Genomic DNA, 17,557 nt, shown 5'->3' with positions numbered 1-17,557 from the left:
ACTCTGTGTCGTCTTTTCAAACTGTTTCTTTATTGGTTTCATATCACGAACACAAACCTGTAACATCAGTTATAGAAGAGGAAGCAGAGCTTATGATTACACTTCGGGCTACGAGGACAGGTCACACCTGTCACTGAGTGGACAGCAGAGAAAAGCATGCATCTAGAGTGTGTATGTATGAGAGCAGTGATCTGTGTGTATGTGTTGTATGTGACAGGAAGTCTCACAAAGAGCCCTGGGGAGGGGGCAGGGTGGGGGGGGGGGGGGGGGGGGGGGTGCAGGCACTACAGTGAGAGGACAGTCAGAGTGTCATTTTGTCTGAGAGGAGGGGTCATGTGATCTACACTGCGGGCACCAGAATAATCCAGGTTTATCATCAGTTAACCTGACACAGTTCAGGACGCAGACCTGGAGCCAATCCTTGAGACCAAAACCTGGTCCTGGACAGACTGAAAGTCTGGATTAAGTCCAGTCCAGGGTCCTGTTAGCTTTGATCTGATTGGACACAAGCCTAAATTTATCAGTCCCTCAAAATGGACTCAAACCTGATCTGGAGCTGTCATTGTCAGAATGAACAGCTACTGTCAGCCAATCAGGAGTCCAATCATATGATATTTCAAAATTAAGGCGCACAATAATTTAAGATAATATCCAAATTGTTAAGATAATAACAAACCTGAAACTGCAGTCAGAATGAACTGGATAATTTCATCTGGTTAACATCATGTTAGCTTAATATTTACAACATTATTAATATTAATAATGATATTAACACCACTCATATACCTTTATTTCTACAATAGGTGATGTGCTGGTTCAAGGTGCTGGCATGTTTTCATCAGATCCAGTAAATTATCAACTTATCAATTATCAAGTAGAATATTTCATATTGATCAGACTCATTCACAGCCTCCCTCACTCTCCTGTCTCTGTGACACCTGACAGCTCAGTTTATGTCGCCATGACAACTTGGAGCTTTCTAAGCACCTCCAGATACCTGGACCAGGTGCACTGACTCCACTGCTGCTGAAGTACAGTCACCTGTCACCTCTCTCCCAGCCTCATATATACATTTACAACAACCATGACCCCCAAGGTAAAAACCTACCAGAGTCCACAACCTCCCAAAACCTGGACCAAGACCACAGCTGGACTCCTCTGCTACAGGGACCAGGGTCAAGGTGAGCTACAGTCTGCTGGTTGGTGGTCCAGCTGTGGTCCACACCTGCACCATCAGGTACATGGCTGCAGCAGCATCAGACTGTCCTGGTCCAGAACCAGACCAGTAACCAGGTGTTTCAGTGCACAGTTACTGACCTCAGGTGACCTCAGACCCTGAGGTCATGTGTTACATTCAGGTTCAGTCCTTGTTCAGCTTCATCATCTTTGGTGACTTTCTGCTGCAGCTGATGAAGACGAGGATGAAGATGTTTCATACATTCACTCAACAGGAAATTTGTCGTGTTGTGTTTGTGTGACGTTCGGCTTTCAGCAGCACCCACACCTGTGACCCCCCCAGAGGAGGTGAGAGCCGTGGGCGGTGCTCGTGCGCAGTACAGCTGGGGTGTGTTTGATGAGTACTGCAGCGTGTCCCTGTGGGACGGTGCAGATCTAAGGCAAAGAGGAGAACCAGAGGGGGAGTCCGTGACCAGGTGAGCTCTTCAGCTCACAGTCCCTGAACACAACACAAGTCAAAACCACCTCAGAACCATGTGGGATCACTTTAAATCCACCACAGAGACCAGAGACCAGACCCTGGTTCATCAGAGGAGGAAGTGTCAGTCCTGATTCCTCAGGGTCTGGCTGCACGAAGATCAGTCAGATGGTCTAATGAGTCAGGTCTGTCTCAAGTGGATCTCCCCAAATTCTCAGTCCAAAAACCTGGACCTGTACCAACTACACTGGGTTTTTTCTGCTTTGGCACATTTGTAGGCACAAATAGTCCCAACAAAAGTTTGGTTGGGAACAGGCGTCCAGACCACGTCCATGAGGACCACATGGACATGAGGACAATGAAACCATCACACAGACCCTCAACAGGGTTCAGAATCAGTTTCAGTCTTCTGTTGAGAAGGAAACAACAAATACTGGGGAAATCCACCAGTGTTAATGATGAGGGAAACCAGGTCTGGATTTAAAGACTGGAGGGGACTGGTTTCCCTGAAGGCAGCTAGGTGGAGTTAATGAGTCTGTCTGCTGAGATCTTAGGAAACATGAAGGACACATGAAGGAGTAGAAGGTTTACAGAGTACTCGTTCTCCATGACTTCAGGGTAAAGATACAAACCAGTCCAGGACCTGGGTCTGTCTGATCCCTGCAGCCTCATCAGAGCTCACAAAACCAGCAGAGGCCAGATCCTGTTGTGTTGTTGATCCTCATACCAATAAAAATCAAATGATGATGATGAGTCTGTTTGATGAACTGATTTAATTCAGTTCGGCTCTTTATGAACTCTTATTGTGACAGTTAACGTCTTGATGAACTGTTTCCCGTCTCATCACAGTGAATTCCTCCTGCTCAACAACAGGAACTCTCTGACAGAGGCTCTTTGTTCAGAGGTCAGAGGTCAGACCAGCTGCTCCAGTGTTCAAGGACTCTGAGAGGAGGAGCAGCACAGAGGGATTGTGGGTAAGAAGGCAACATGGAGGAGACCAGGCTGTGGTGGTCACTGTAACACAACACTGTCCCATACAACACACAAAAACAACAACAACAACAACAACAACAACAACAACAACAACTGTCTAGTTCAGACCAGGAGCCGGTTTCCAAAACCCTCCACCTGTGTAGATCCAGACTGATCCAGATCAGACCCACTCAGCTCAGGTTAGTTCATGTGGTGTGTGTGTCTGTGTGCAGAGGGTCTGAGTCCTGAAGCGGGTCCCTCAGTCCAGGTGGACTCTGTGAGTCCAGCACCACCTTCACACACATCAACACAACTTCACTCAGTGACTGACTCTGACTGTCAGACAGGAAACAGTGAGTGAATCAGCCCTGGTCTCCAAAATAAAAGCCTCTGGTTGAGAACACACAGGAGTCTTTATGAAAACGACAAACTGTCGTCAGCAAAGATACAAAAAGTTCAGCTACGTTATTAGGAAAAGTTCAGTCGGGTACAAAGTGTAAAAAGAGCAGGCAAAGAGTGTAAACACACACACACACACACACACTCTGAAGAGTACCGTCTAATACACACTGCTACCAGTACAAACACAGTAATATGTACAATCAGCGTCCTACAACTACAGCTGCTAACACCAGCTACACAGCTACAGCAGGTCTACTCTACACCACACTGACACACTCACATCAACCTCTACAGCTTATCCCACGGCGGCCATCTTTAGGTCACACCTCACAGGCCTCATCTCTGCGCTGTGATTGGCCGGTGGGGTTCAACCACAGGTGTGTCCCAGTTCAGGGGCCACATCCCTCAGAGACTCATCTGAGGACATGGCAGAGAGATTGGACTGTCCCAGGTCAGACGTGTCCTTCTCCTCCTGGAGGAACCAACAGGTGCTCAACATATCTACAAACCACCTTCATGATAATTCTTACTGTTAATTATTTGTTTCCTGTATTTTGTAGTTGTGTCATTTTCATCCTTGATTGTGTGTATTCTTATTCTCAGATCTCTGTTGAGACTGCCTGATTAAATAAAGATTAAATAAATAAAAAAATCCCAAAATTCATTGCACACCAGTAATGTAGATAACATGGCAGCAAACACCAACAGAGAGCCTGAGGGTCACACTGTTAAAACCAAGGGCCACACCCACCTCCTCAGGATGTGGCCCCCGAACGGGGACACAGCTCAGCTCAGATCTCAGAGACACACGAGGACTCATCTTCACCAGGACTGACTCTAACAGGATATCTTAACGACTCCTTCATGTGGGGCTTCAAATGTGACATCACACAGCAAACAGTTACTGTGCCACTGTCATTTGTCACATCAGCTGATTGTAATAAACGGTAATAACCTCCTGGAGTCTGATTGAAAATCAGTAGATGTTACTGATGAACCTTTGACAGCAGGGTAAAGCTCCTCAGTGTGTTTCTGTGTCTGTGCGTCACATTCCTCACCAACTGACAGATGTGTGCAGATGTTTAATGAGGAGAAACATCTGTCCTGCTCGTTAGGATCCACATGTTTCTTCCTGTCAGCTGTCTGTCTGTCACTCGTGGTGATGTAACAACCACCGTGGGATAAAGATCTGCTCAGCTGTGCAGACGCTGGCACCTCAGTGCTAACACAGTAAAACACAGGACAAATAGCAGCAGCCGTATCTTCAACAACGCGTCACTCTTCTCCTGGAACAAGGTGCTCTGACAGGTCGTCGCCGAAGACGACCTTCTCTAACCTCCAGAGAGAAACTGGACTGAAGCTACAGCTGACTCTCTCTACAGTACATGTGGTGACTCTTTAGTTGACGTGTGTATTTGGTGCTGTGACCTTAAACCTTTCACTTCTTCAGTGGTTCTTAAAGAAGCTGATGGATCATCACCACATGACCCAGACTTCTTCCTTCATCAAGCTGCGTCATTAAAGCGAGTTGAAAAAACAACATCAGATATTTACAGTAGAAAATGTTGAGATGCCTTAAACTTCAAAATCCAAATGTGAAAAAGGCAACGCTGACGTGATGATGTCACAGTCACATGAAGTGAACAGGGGTTACCTGCAGTGACCCCAGGTCTATGAATATGTACCAGGAGGGTCACACATCAGTGACTCTTCATCATCATCATCATTCACTGAACAAACATCATTACAGAGCTAACACATAAATCTAATTAAACATGTCCTTAGTATGAAGGTCACATGACCTCAGATCTATGAGTACATGCCTGGCTCATAGTTTAACATGTGATAATAACAGGCTGCTGTGATCATGTGTTTCCACACGTGTTGCCACGGAAACCTGGTACCACTGTTCATGTGAGAGCAGAGACTGACTCAAGTACCATGTTGATCCAGTTCAGATACGATCAATAATCAATCAGCTCTATGTCAACAGGAAGTGACGATGATGAGTCACAACCTTCATTCATCCAACAAAAGAAAAACAATAAGAAACAGCTGGAGTGTGTCACAGCAGCTCAGGTCCACATTTCTCACAATGCTCTGTGGGGTCACTGCAGGTCACTGACTCATCTAACTGGACCATAGTCCAGGTCCCTGTCAGGGACTGGGCCCTTGTGACCCCTGTGACCCCTGTGAGTCAGAGCAGCTGCGACACACCCACAAATGCTCCAGTTCTGTCTCCACCAACATGAACAGGTTGTTGTTGTGTTTCCAGTTATACTTCGACTGTGTGGAGTTCAGAGACTAAACTATAAGTTACTGTCATCACATGTAGAAAGGTTCTGTTCACAGAGAGTAAAAATCATGTTCACATTCAGTGTTGAGGGACTACAGGACTACAGGACTACAGGACTACAAATCCCAGGTCCTGCAGTACAGAACTACAGGATGAGTAAGGACATGCTACACAACAGACTGCAGCATGGCTGTGAGTGTGTGTTTGTGTGTGTGTGTGTGTCTGTGTGTGCGGTGTGTGTGTGTGTGTGTGTGTGTGTGTGTGTGTGTGTGTGTGTGTGTGTGTATGCAGGAGGGTTGGGGGCGGGGGGTGGTACATGTAGGTGGTGTGTGTATGTGTGTGTTACACAGCATTCTCCTCAGTGGGGGGCTCAGCGTTGGGCGGCTCCAGAAGAGTCTGTTGGACTGAAGACACAAAACATGATGTCACTCAGCTGCAGGTCAATCAATCAATCAATCAATCAATCAATCAACTAGTGGTTTGGCTGGATGGTCTAACAGCACTGAAGTTAATGAATACAAAGAAAAACTGTATATTACAGTTTGAATACATTGGATATATCTCAAAAGTATATAAACTGTAATAAATATACATACATGTATGTATACATAGACAGTATATGTGTGTGTGTGTGTGTGTGTGTTTACCTTGCGGTTCTGTAGCCACCACAGCTTCAGGGTTCTCAGTCTTCACCATATCAGTGTTCAGACTCTCTGTTAGAGGACAGAGAACGTTCACATCAGAACAGACTGTCCTCTGACTGTACTGACTGTACTGACTGTACTCTGACTGTACAGACTGTACTCTGACTGTACTGACTGTACTGACTGTACAGACTGTACAGACTGTACTCTGACTGTACTGACTGTACTCTGACTGTACTGACTGTACTGACTGTACAGACTGTACAGACTGTACTCTGACTGTACTGACTGTACTCTGACTGTGCTCTGACTGTACTGACTGTACAGACTGTACTCTGACTGTACTGACTGTGCTCTGACTGTACTGACTGTACTGACTGTACTCTGACTGTACTGACTGCACTGACTGTGCTCTGACTGTACTGCCTGTACTGACTGTACTCTGACTGTACTGACTGTGTACTGACTGTGCTCTGACTGTACTGACTGTACTCTGACTATACTGACTGTACTGACTGTGCTCTGACTGTACTGACTGCACTCTGACTGTACTCGGACTGTACTGACTGTACTCTGACTATACTGACTGTGCTCCGACTGTACTGACTGTACTCTGACTATACTGACTATACTGACTGTGCTCTGACTGTACTGACTGTACTCTGACTATACTATGACTGTACTGACTGTGCTCTGACTGTACTGACTGTACTGACTGTACTAACTGTACTGACTGTGCTCTGAATGTACTGACTGTGCTCTGACTGTACTGACTGTACTGACTGTACTAACTGTACTGACTGTACTCTGACTGTACTGACTGTGCTCTGACTGTACTGACTGTGCTCTGACTGTGCTCTGACTGTACTGACTGCACTCTGACTGTACTGACTGTACTCTGACTGTGCTCTGACTGTACTGACTGCACTCTGACTATACTCTGACTGTACTGACTGTGCTCTGACTGTACTGACTGCACTCTGACTGTCACATCCACAGCTCAGTGGGTGTTGTGTTCTGCCTGGAGCAGCAGCAGGAAGACATCCTGTGGAATAAAAGATTTGTGTTGTGTTGTTGTGGTTTTAGTAACTGACTTTGTTGCTGCTGTAAAAGTGTGTGAATCAGTGGGAACCTTCACAGATGTTTTAAATGTTAGAATTCATCTCTTTCACTTAATAATTATTCTCCTCTTATTCTAATCTTAATTCTCTGTCTGGTTCAGAAATGAAAGGGTTACTGTCCTGAAACCATCAAAGAGAGTTATCCAATCAGATTTGTCTGTAAGATCAGCGGGCTCACTCATTGGTTAGGACAGAAGGCCTGAAGCCCCCACAGCTGTGTGTGTGTGTTAGGAAAGTGGCAGGTGAATTAACCAATCACATTTTGATTTACAGAGGGTCCTGTTCTAGTCCTTCCTGCAGGCTGAAGGTCTGACCTGTTGTTGCTGTGATATGTCAACATCGCCGCCATATTGGACCAGACAGCACTGGTCTGTAAACACAGTGAAGGGAGGAGCTGTGGTTTCTCTGGATAAAACAACTGAGTCGTTTTTATGTTGAAGACTTTATGATCCACAAGGAGTAAAAATATAAGTATTTAATCATGGTGGTTCAGGCTGTATGTCTCACCTACAGTTATTAAATGGTTAAGTTGGCACCATGACGGCAGCAGGTGATGTCACAGATACAGATGTTTCCATGTTACCATGGTCTCCACATGTTAAACTGTGGAGCAGCATTAAAACGCCAAGACAGCTGAAACCATAACAATGCGCTAAAAGAAACTGAAAGTTCAGGGGGTCATAAATCTCTATCAGATCAGCTGATCAGCTGTTATTATCAAGTTATTGATTAGGCAGATTAAGTTTTGGTGATGTCATCAGATTCACTGAGTAACTGGACTCTACACACTGACCTAATGACTGAGCTTCAGGTATGTGGTCCACTGTTAGTCCACAGAGTTAGACCTACAGGAAGACGTCCACAAAGTTGAGTCTACTGTTAGTGGAGAGGACACTGTCCTCAGGACTGAGTCCTCAGGACCAGGTCTTTAGGACCGGGTCTTTAGGACCGGGTCTTTAGGACTGGGTCTTACGCTGCAGACTGAAGCATAGCTTCTTCTTCTGGTAGGAGATGTAGCTGCTGATGGCTCCCACCAGCGCCATGGCAACCGCACTGACAATCCCTGCAATGGTGCCGACCTCTGCTGTGGTTCCTGAAAACACACACACGCACACACACACACACAGACACACACAGTGAGCTCAGATGGACAGACTGTGATGTCTCATTGCCACAGACAGCGACACTCACCACTGTTATCATCATACTGGTCAATCTGGTCACTGGCTCCACCTGAGGCTCCACCTGTGGAAATAACAGCAGGGTCACATCTGTCTGAGGAGACACATGTGGTCTGTTCTTTAATCACAGGCCCAGTATTTACCTTTGCCTTTGTCAGGTTTGTAGGTGTCGTCTTTACTGACATCAGCCAGGTCACTGTCAGAGAATCCACCTGCAGGAGAGACACATCATCAATGAGGATGAGGATCTGATGAAGACCACATGAGACTGGATCTGGTATCCTGGATCCATCATCATGTGTCCGGACCATGAGAATCATCAGAATAAAGAGCACATCACATGTCTAACCATCACCTGTGTATCAGGAGTGCTGGGCCTGTGAGGTGAGTGTGGTTCAGTTGATTCTGATGTGAGAACATTTCATCACAGGAGCTCAGATCAAGTTTTGTATTTGTGCAGTGTCTCATTCTCACTGATCAACATGTGGACAGACACTGTTATTATATTACTATTGACCTGTTTCCTGTCCAACTCTAATACTGAGGACACATGACTCTGTATTTGCAGACTGGATCACCACAGCTCACAGCTTATTGTATCATTACATCATCATTACATAATAAGAATCAAGATTGGCTCAGAGATCTACAGAACAGTTAATTAATGAAAAACAGAAACAGAACAGGTTAACATAGATATTTAAAGCTCCATATTTTAAGTTCTCCAGTGTTTTATCTGAAGTGTTGATATCCATCAGAATATATATTACCATCTCAGTGCAGTTTTACATCTCCTCTCTCAGGCTTCTCTCTGGAGCTCTAGTGACAACAGGTCAGTCAGCCAATCAGAAGAGAGGATCTGAGCCCCAGTAGCTCCCTCTCTGCTGCTGCTGTCAGCAGAGATGATGGCTACATTTTAAAAGACACAGGTGACAGGTGAGAAGTTCCACCTACCTCCCTGACCCTTGTTCTTGTCTTTGCCACCGATATCGTTCTTGGGGTCCAGAGCGTCGGCCAAGTCAAAGCCATCATCAGCTGTAAGGGTCAAAGGTCAGTTATCAGTGTTGTTGTAAAGAGGACGTGTTGTTGTCCACATGTTGACAGTCAGACTGATCATGTGTGTTTACAGGAACAGAGACCTGTCTGTCTGTTTGTCCGACTGTCTGTCTGACTGTCTGTCTGTCTTTCTGACTGTTTCTCTGTCCGTTTGGCTGACTGTCTGTCTGTCACTCTTCTTTTCTTGTGGTTCATATCGTGTCTCATCTCTCAGCTCAGTTTCATCTGTTTCTTCATGTTAATTTTCAGGCTCCTTAAAAATAAATAACTGTGGTTTGATCAAAATATCTGGTTTCTAAAATACAGACCAGGATCTAAACCTGCCTCCAGGTCCAGGTCCAGGACCCAGGACTCAGGAGGGGAGCTGGCTGTGAGGTGTGTTCTCTCACCTGGTTTGGGTTTGGGTTTGGCTGGGGTCTTGGTACCTGTGGGGATCTTAGGTGTGACCCTGGGCGGGGCTTTGGTGGTGGTGGTGGTACTGACTTTAGACAAGTCATCGAAATCAAGTTCTGCAGAGAACATTAATATAATTATATAGATATTTAACACATGATGTCACATGATGCATTCACTGTCACATGAAGCGTTCACTGTCACATGGTGAGAACAGGTGGATGTGTCCTGCAGTGCACCATTATCACAGTGACACAGGTGATCAAACTGGAGCTGCTGCAGTGATTGGTTCACACATGTTAAACAGTTATTATAGAGAGTTAAATGATGATGGTCTCAGCTGCTGTGGGGGGAGGGTGCTCACCTGGTCCTCCTGCTGGTATAGGTGGGTGTGGTGCAGGAGTCGCTGTGGAGACAGAGACATGAATCGTGTATTAATTGCAGGTGGGCAGCACCAAGAGACATATTGACGTGAACAGGTCCAGGAAGTAAAGTCAGGAGCCCCAGCGAGGCGTTTGAGAAAACAGAACACTCACATGAACAAAAAGCTGAAGAGAGGGAGAACTCAGAGAGGAGAAACTGCTCCTCTTTAAAGACTGAGAGGAGGAGACATATCTGAGATAGGACACGAGCTGCGGTCTCTGAGGATGTCCTTCACTGTCCTCAGCTGAAACAGACATGTTTAACCTCTTTGCTGTTGCAGACTTTACCTTAAAGACCCTGCTCAACTGCACAGGTGTTTTCATTACACCTCTGCTCAGGACGAAGGTGGGTGGAGCTCTGAGGTCGCTGAACTGTCAATCAGATTCACTCCTGACAAGAGCTCAGGGTGTTCAGGGTCTTTGATCCACCTGAGCTCAGATTTGCAGGTGAGTGTTGTTCTGTTGTACTTACCTGGTTTACTGTCGTCCAGAGCATCAGCCAGGTCAAAGGAATCCTGAGAAAGGACTACAGAGAGGACAGAGGAGACAGAGGACAGAGGAGACAGGAAACAGGAGACAGGACAGAGGAGACAGGACAGAAGACAGAGAAGACAGGAAACAGGAGACAGGACAGAGGTGAGAGGAGACAGGAAACAGGAGAGAGGACAGAGAAGAGAGGAGACAGGAGAGAGGAAACAAGAGAGAGTACAGAAGAGAGGAGAGGAAGGGAGAGGAGAGAGGAGAAGGGAGACAGAGGAGACAGGAGAGAGTACAGAGTAGAGGAGAGGAGAGGAGAGGAGAGGAGACAGGAGAGAGGACAGAGGAGACAGAGGAGAGGGGAGAGGAGACAGGAGAGAGGGCAGAGGAGACAGAGGAGAGGAGAGAGGAGACAGGAGAGAGGGCAGAGGAGACAGAGGAGAAGAGACAGGAGAGAGGAGAGAGGGCAGAGGAGACAGGAGAAAGGAGAGAGGAGACAGTAGAGAGGACAGAGGAGACAGATTTATGAGACATGTTAGATTCACCTCGTATTGTCTGATCTCTGACTACAGTTGTGTAAATGTTGTATACGTGTGTGTGTGTGTATGTTGTGTGCAACATTTACACAACTGTAATTGATGTTTGAGCTGTTCACTGATCAGCTGTTGTTACAGTGTCACACTGACACACACCCTGGGGCCCCAGAGCCAGACTGGACCCCACGAGAACTAATCCTCTGTTTGTTGTCTGGACCACAGTCCACAGGTCATTCAGCACAGAGACACAAAGAGACAAACAAAACCCTGATAACCTCACTCTGCCAGTGTGTGTGTGTGTGTGTGTGTGTGTGTGTGTGTGTGTGTGTGTGTGTGTGTGTGTGTGTGTGTGTGTGTGTGTGTTTGCGCGTGTCTCAACATGCTGCAATGAAGAGACTATAACTTCATGTTTGTCTCTTTATTAAACCTTAAATATGAGAAGAGTCATTAACATTAACGACGCTGCAGCTTCATGACTCTGACTGATTAACACTCATTAGCTCTGACACAAGATAAGGACACTAATGGTCACAAGAAGAAAATGCAGAACAAACATTAGAAAATACACAAACTGACTTTGTAAATAAATGATACAAATTATCAATGAAACAAAAACAAATTGTTTAAGAAAATCAAAAAAAAAAAAAATTAAATAATAAGTTCAGGAAAAGAACCAGACCAGTCACAATCATCATCATCACACACATCAATGGTGTCAGTAACAATTAACATAAATATTAATATGTATTCTTTTTTAAATGTATTTATGCTTTAACACAGATATTGACAAAGGTGGCAATAATAACAAGGGGCTTAGGAGTGTCTTAAAAAAAGAATAAATCTGTAAAATTATCAGAACCTAAATGTAAAAATATAAACAGGAATAAAAGAATAACAAAGAGCAATTGCAGAAGCTAAAGGCTATTTATTCTTTTATTTAGTCCTGTTTATATTCACACATTTACTTTGTTTATTACACTGTTATAAACACACCTGTAGAGCTGGAGACAGGACAGCTCCAATCATTAGTCTTAATTATTATTCATTTGTCTGAAATGATGCAGCAAAGATTCTGACAAAGAAACTTTTTAAAACTCATTTACAATGTTGTGAAGGAAATGTGATGCTGCCTGTATTATATTAACATAATGAGGAAATTATATTCATGAATGTTTGTCTAACCATGAAACTGGCGATAATGGGTTTATCAGTTCATTAAAAATGAATTTCATTAGTTTTCCACCAAAATGTATCTGATGTTTATTTACTATTAATGATTAATGAAACATGATTTTATCACATCCTTTACCAAAATGTTTTTGTTGCCAACGACAACAGGAAGTCTGATGGATCCTGACTCTGGAGTCCTGAAGCCCCTCCTCCACACAGACCACCTCCCTCTGCTCCATTTAATTAGAGATTATGAAGATGTTGTCTCTGAACATGCTCCAGGTGATTAATATTCTTGTCAGCACAATGAATTTAGATCATATGGAAGATTGAAATGTCTAAATAAAAGTGAAATACAACAAACACACTGTTATTTATATATATGTGTTTCTGTCTGATAATTAAATGTGAAACATTTGATTTCTTTTTAAGAGGAAGATGCATCATCGATCATTAGTATCATCTGGACTCAGTGGTCAGACCACACCCACCTTCTAACTCCACCTTCATTTTGATCTCAACCACACACCCGTAGAGTTTAGTGAGTGTGTGTTTCACAGTCATCACACAGACATGAACCAGAGTCTAACAAGGTGAGAGCAGCTGTGTCCTCAGAGAAGAGACCAACCCACTGAGGATCCTGCAGAGGTGGAGGCCTCAGACTCCCCTGTGCACTGAAACACCCAACCTGTCTGTATGAAGGAGTCTGAGGACATTTAAGACCCACCAGCCTGACAGAGGCTGTGACTGTCTTCAGAGTGACTGGGGTCATTGGAGTCTTTGGGGTCATTGGCGTATTTGGGGTCATTGGAGTCTTTGGGGTCATTGGAGTCTTTGGAGTCTTTGGGGTCATTGGCGTCTTTTGGGTCTTTGGAGATTTTGGGGTTATTGGAGTCTTTGGGTCTTTGGAATCTTTGGGGCCTTTATGGTCATTGGAGTCTTTGGGGTTATTGAAGTCTTTGGGGTCTTTGGAGTCATTGGAGTCTTTGGGGCCATTGGAGACTTTGGGGTCATTGGAGTCTTTGGAGTCTTTGGGGTCTTTGAAGATCATCTGTGTTGGGACAGAGGGGTCTGTCTTCAGAGGGGGGGACATGATTTATCTCTGTCCCTCCCCCACATCTGTGAGTGGACAGTTGATTGTTTGTCATTTTGGTGTCGATGATTCATTTTCCTCTTAAAAAGAAAAATAAAAAGTTTTTCTGTGTTGTATCAGGAAAATTCATGTTAGTTTATCAAAAATAAAAGCTAAATAATTCTCATTAAGATTATTTTGATTTAGTTATAACACTAGATAAATACAAATAACAATGTGTGTTTCATTTAACTGTGTTTCTGTTTAGTTTCATTTCGACCCCCTCCATCACCCTGATCTCCATCAGCTCACTTCCTGTTTCTCTACACAGATGTGGTCTGAATACAGAGGAGCTGCCCCGCCCACCTGCTCCCACCTGCCCCCACCTGCTCCCATATGCTCCCACCTGCCCCCATCTGCCCCCACCTGTCCACAGCTGTCCCCACTTAACAGACAACAGAACTGTGATGGAGATATTCAATCAATCATTTTTATCAAAGAAGTGATAATGTTCAGAGTAAATCCTCCTTAATGTCAGTGACACACAGCCCTGATGTGGAGGAGGAGGAAGTGGAGGAGGTGAAGAAGGAGGAGGAGGTGCAGTGAACGGATGTAGTACAGGTGCAGCTCTCACATCTTTTACTGAAGTAAAAAGTAAAAATACTCTGTTACAAGTAAAAATCAGAGGATTATCAACAGAATCTACTTGAAGCATCAACAGTTAAAGTTCTGACATTGGAAGTGTTTTAACGTTAATTGATATATTCTCATAGACATCCTGTTGTCACTGATGCTTTAATACACTAGTCTGACCTACTTTCTGCAGTGGTGGTACTTTAATGTGCAACTGTTTAACAGAGCTGAACAATAAACAAAAAAATCACAATGTGACTATTTGGACAGATGCTGCGATGAGTCATGATTTCAGTGGGAATCATCAGCAATTTTTACGGAATTTTGACTGAAGAATCTAAAAATGATGATGTGATTTTTGTTTCTTTATATCTGGAGAACGTGATGAAGATGATGTGTCATCTGAAGCGTCTGTGCAGAACCACACACTGACTCTTCTCTGGTCTCTGGTTTTATATCAGTTAAAAACCTGCATCTGCTGTCATCATTTTGATAATATTTCCATTAACTGTTCGTCTCTACTGTTTAAAATTTGATAAGTTGATCACGTCTTGTGTGTAAAATCATAATTTGAAGATAAATGTGGTGCAGTGAAAATATTTCCCTCTGAAATATGGTGAGGTAGAAGTTTAAAGCAGCATCAAATAGAAAACACTCTGAAATACAGAACGTGGAAGTGTCGATACTGAGCTTGTCAGGCGGCTCAGTAAAAACAGCTTCTTCATCACTGTCATAATAAATGTGTTTCTGGCATCAGTTCTTCTTCATTAGTGTAAAGAGAGTCAGGAGACAGTTAAAGCAGATACAGAGAGAGAGAGAGAGAGAGAGAGAGAGAGAGAGACATATTGCTCACATTATTATCCTCACTTGATATTTACCTGATCCCACTGACCTATATTAACCTAAAGATAAATATTTTAAACATATATATAATTACACTACCTGGTATATGGAAAACCACCCCCCCTGGTTACACCAGCTAAAATGAAATCACAGTATTTTCACTTGATTTGCATGAACCTGCCTCCCAGCTCTTTATTTCCTCTGCTCATCGCCTGCAGTTTCACTCGGACTCTATTTCATATGTCTGATGCTCTGAAGGATGAAATCATTTCAGAACAGATCAGACACGGTGAGGTGAACGTAGAGATCACATGTTAACTTTTCATATCCATCATCAGGATGACATCATTGTCAGCAAGTGCAGCTGCAGACAGACAGGTCACTGAGGGTGGTGCCTCTTCACTCCCATCCCCGACACCTACCACATCCCATAACTAACCAATAACTAATACTCAACCAATACATCTGTTTATCGATCAGTCTGTCATCACTGAGCCTCGTGCAGCTGTTTAACGTCGACAGCTGTTCTATGAGAAACATCAGGAGCCGGAGCAAACCTTACGAACTGTCTGTGATAACACAATGTGAGCGTGTGTGTGTGAGCGTGTGTGTGTGTGTGTGTGTGTGTGTGTGTGTGTGTGTGTGTGTGTGTGTGTGTGTGTGATGTATGATTAGTGGGTCTCTGCTGTGTCTCTTTAACATGTGTCGGGCCGGTGGGCCGCTGCTCGGCCTTGAATCAAAGTGCGGCACAAAAGGCAGAGCATGGGGAGCCGCCGGTGGGAGCGGGACAAAGCCTTACCTTCCAGCGGCAGCAGCAGCGCCAGCAGCAGGCTCACAGTCCACACAGGGCGGGAAGCCATGACCCAGTCTGCACACACAGGAGCACCCGGAGGAGGCTGAGCAGAGTGCGGGTAGAGAGCGGGCCGGTACCGTTATGTCTGTCTGGGGCAGTTCAGCTCCGTCACGCTGAGAGCCGCAGTCAAGGCGTTCACTATGGCACTCTGGGACACGCCCACACGGTGCAGCTTCCTGCCACGCCTTTCAAAATAAAGTTACGTGCTCAGTAAAGAGGAAGCAGCCTTTTGCAGTTAGAGGTCCTCTGCTCAGCGTCGATGTCCCGGGTCGGAGCTTCAGAGTCTCAGGTCCTGAACCTGCTGACCTCCTGGACTTACACACAGCAGGCTCTAGACCCGGTGGTGCATACTGATATGGGCGATATGGTCAAATGCAGTGACCAATGAAAAAAAAACCGGAATGTTTGTCAGCTTTCATCCGAGTGAACCGGTTTTCTACCGCTCATCTGCACGTCAAGTCAGTGCAGCCACCGTGTGGGGAGTGGGCGCATCTGTTTCCTGCTCACAGAGGTTGTGGAAGGGGGCGAGCCAGCAGCAGGGATCCAGCTAATACAGCGCAGCTAGTGTAATTAGTAGTTTAAAGTCAGTCACACCATGAACTGCTTCCAAATAAAGCACTTTTCATTGCTCATATAGTTTAGTATAGTATAGTATTTATTATACTAGTTTATTTCTATTCTCGTTGCTTTTTGTATTCGTGATTGTGTATATTTTTGGTATTATAACTGTAAATGTCTGTGTGGTTCTCTAAGTTCTGATGTTTAATAAAAAGTTAGTTTGTGCAGAATGGTGTTTTTTGTTGGGGGGGTAACCACAACAAAAAGACCTAGAACCGCCACTGTCTAGACCAGTGGTTCCCAACCTGTGGGCCGACAAATCATTTGCAAAACAGTACAGAAAAAAGTTATTTAAAAAAATACTTATAAAGTTTTAAAATGTTTTAAAATGAAATTATCTTTAAAAAGATTAAAGATGTTTAAAAACTCTCTCTTTTTGATCAGACAGTAAAAGGAACATCATGCCATCATATACTTGTTTTCTGTCTCAGGCTGATTGTGCAACAGACACATCTATGGCAACAAGTGGAGTTTCAAAACAGAAAACTGCTTAAAAACAGGAAGAGTTAGAAGAGTCAACAGGTGATGAGTCCTCTGTCAAACAGAGAAGAGAAACTGATCCTCCTCCATTTTCTCCTCAGTCTTTTTCTCAATTTTGAGGTATTAATACTTAAAAATTGTTATTAAAATTGAGGCTATTAAAAATTATATTTTGAGGTATTAATACCTCAGTATTTCCATACTGTGTACTTCCTGTCTGAGGGAAATATTTCAATCTCTTACTTCACATGAGTTTTGCAGCTTTAAGCTCTGCACACTGGAAGGAAGAATAAACAGATGTTTGTGGATCTCAGTAACCACTTTACCACCCCTGAGGTTTATATGTTGGCCCCTGGAGGGGCCCGACCTGCAGGCTGGGAGCCGTAGTTAAAAGAGGCTCCACATGAAGCAGCTGTTACACACTGATGCTTCAGTATGAAACATTAATAATGTTCTGTCATTGTTCTGCAGGTTTCACTGAGACACTCAACATTTCACTGAACAGTTGCTCAACACACTCTGAAGCAGGAGTTCAAATACAGTAGTTATGTTGTTACTGCTGTTACTGCAGTACACATCTGAGTACTTCTTCCACCACCAGGTACAAGTACTTCATAAATGTATTAATCAGTCTATTTGAGTTAAATAGGCTTTAATTACTGACCACCACTTATCACTGTTGGTACTAACGGCAGTAGTAGTTGTAGTAGTAGTAGTATTACTTGAAAGAGGCT

General features: G+C 44.3%; 1 protein-coding gene across 1 annotated transcript; it reads right to left on the bottom strand.

The window, feature by feature from the left end:
* Positions 1–8: 8 nt before the first annotated feature.
* Positions 9–16,277, bottom strand: cd99l2 (CD99 molecule-like 2). Its single transcript, XM_071478147.1, has 10 exons — positions 15,672–16,277; positions 10,614–10,667; positions 10,084–10,125; positions 9,716–9,835; positions 9,225–9,305; positions 8,414–8,482; positions 8,281–8,334; positions 8,063–8,182; positions 5,972–6,037; positions 9–5,728 (listed from the first exon to the last, which is right to left on the bottom strand). Exons 1-10 carry the CDS (start codon positions 15,730–15,732, stop codon positions 5,667–5,669), a joined length of 729 nt encoding a protein of 242 aa, XP_071334248.1. The 5' UTR covers positions 15,733–16,277; the 3' UTR covers positions 9–5,666.
* Between the last annotated feature and the right edge of the window lie 1,280 nt (positions 16,278–17,557).

This window comes from Trachinotus anak, unplaced genomic scaffold (assembly GCF_046630095.1).
Source record: "Trachinotus anak isolate AG129_WGS33_773 ecotype Australia unplaced genomic scaffold, CSIRO_AGI_Tana_v1 ptg000005l, whole genome shotgun sequence".
Lineage (NCBI taxonomy): Eukaryota > Metazoa > Chordata > Actinopteri > Carangiformes > Carangidae > Trachinotus > Trachinotus anak.
Note: the sequence above shows the minus strand (reverse complement) of the source record. Positions and strands in the feature narration are given on the sequence as shown.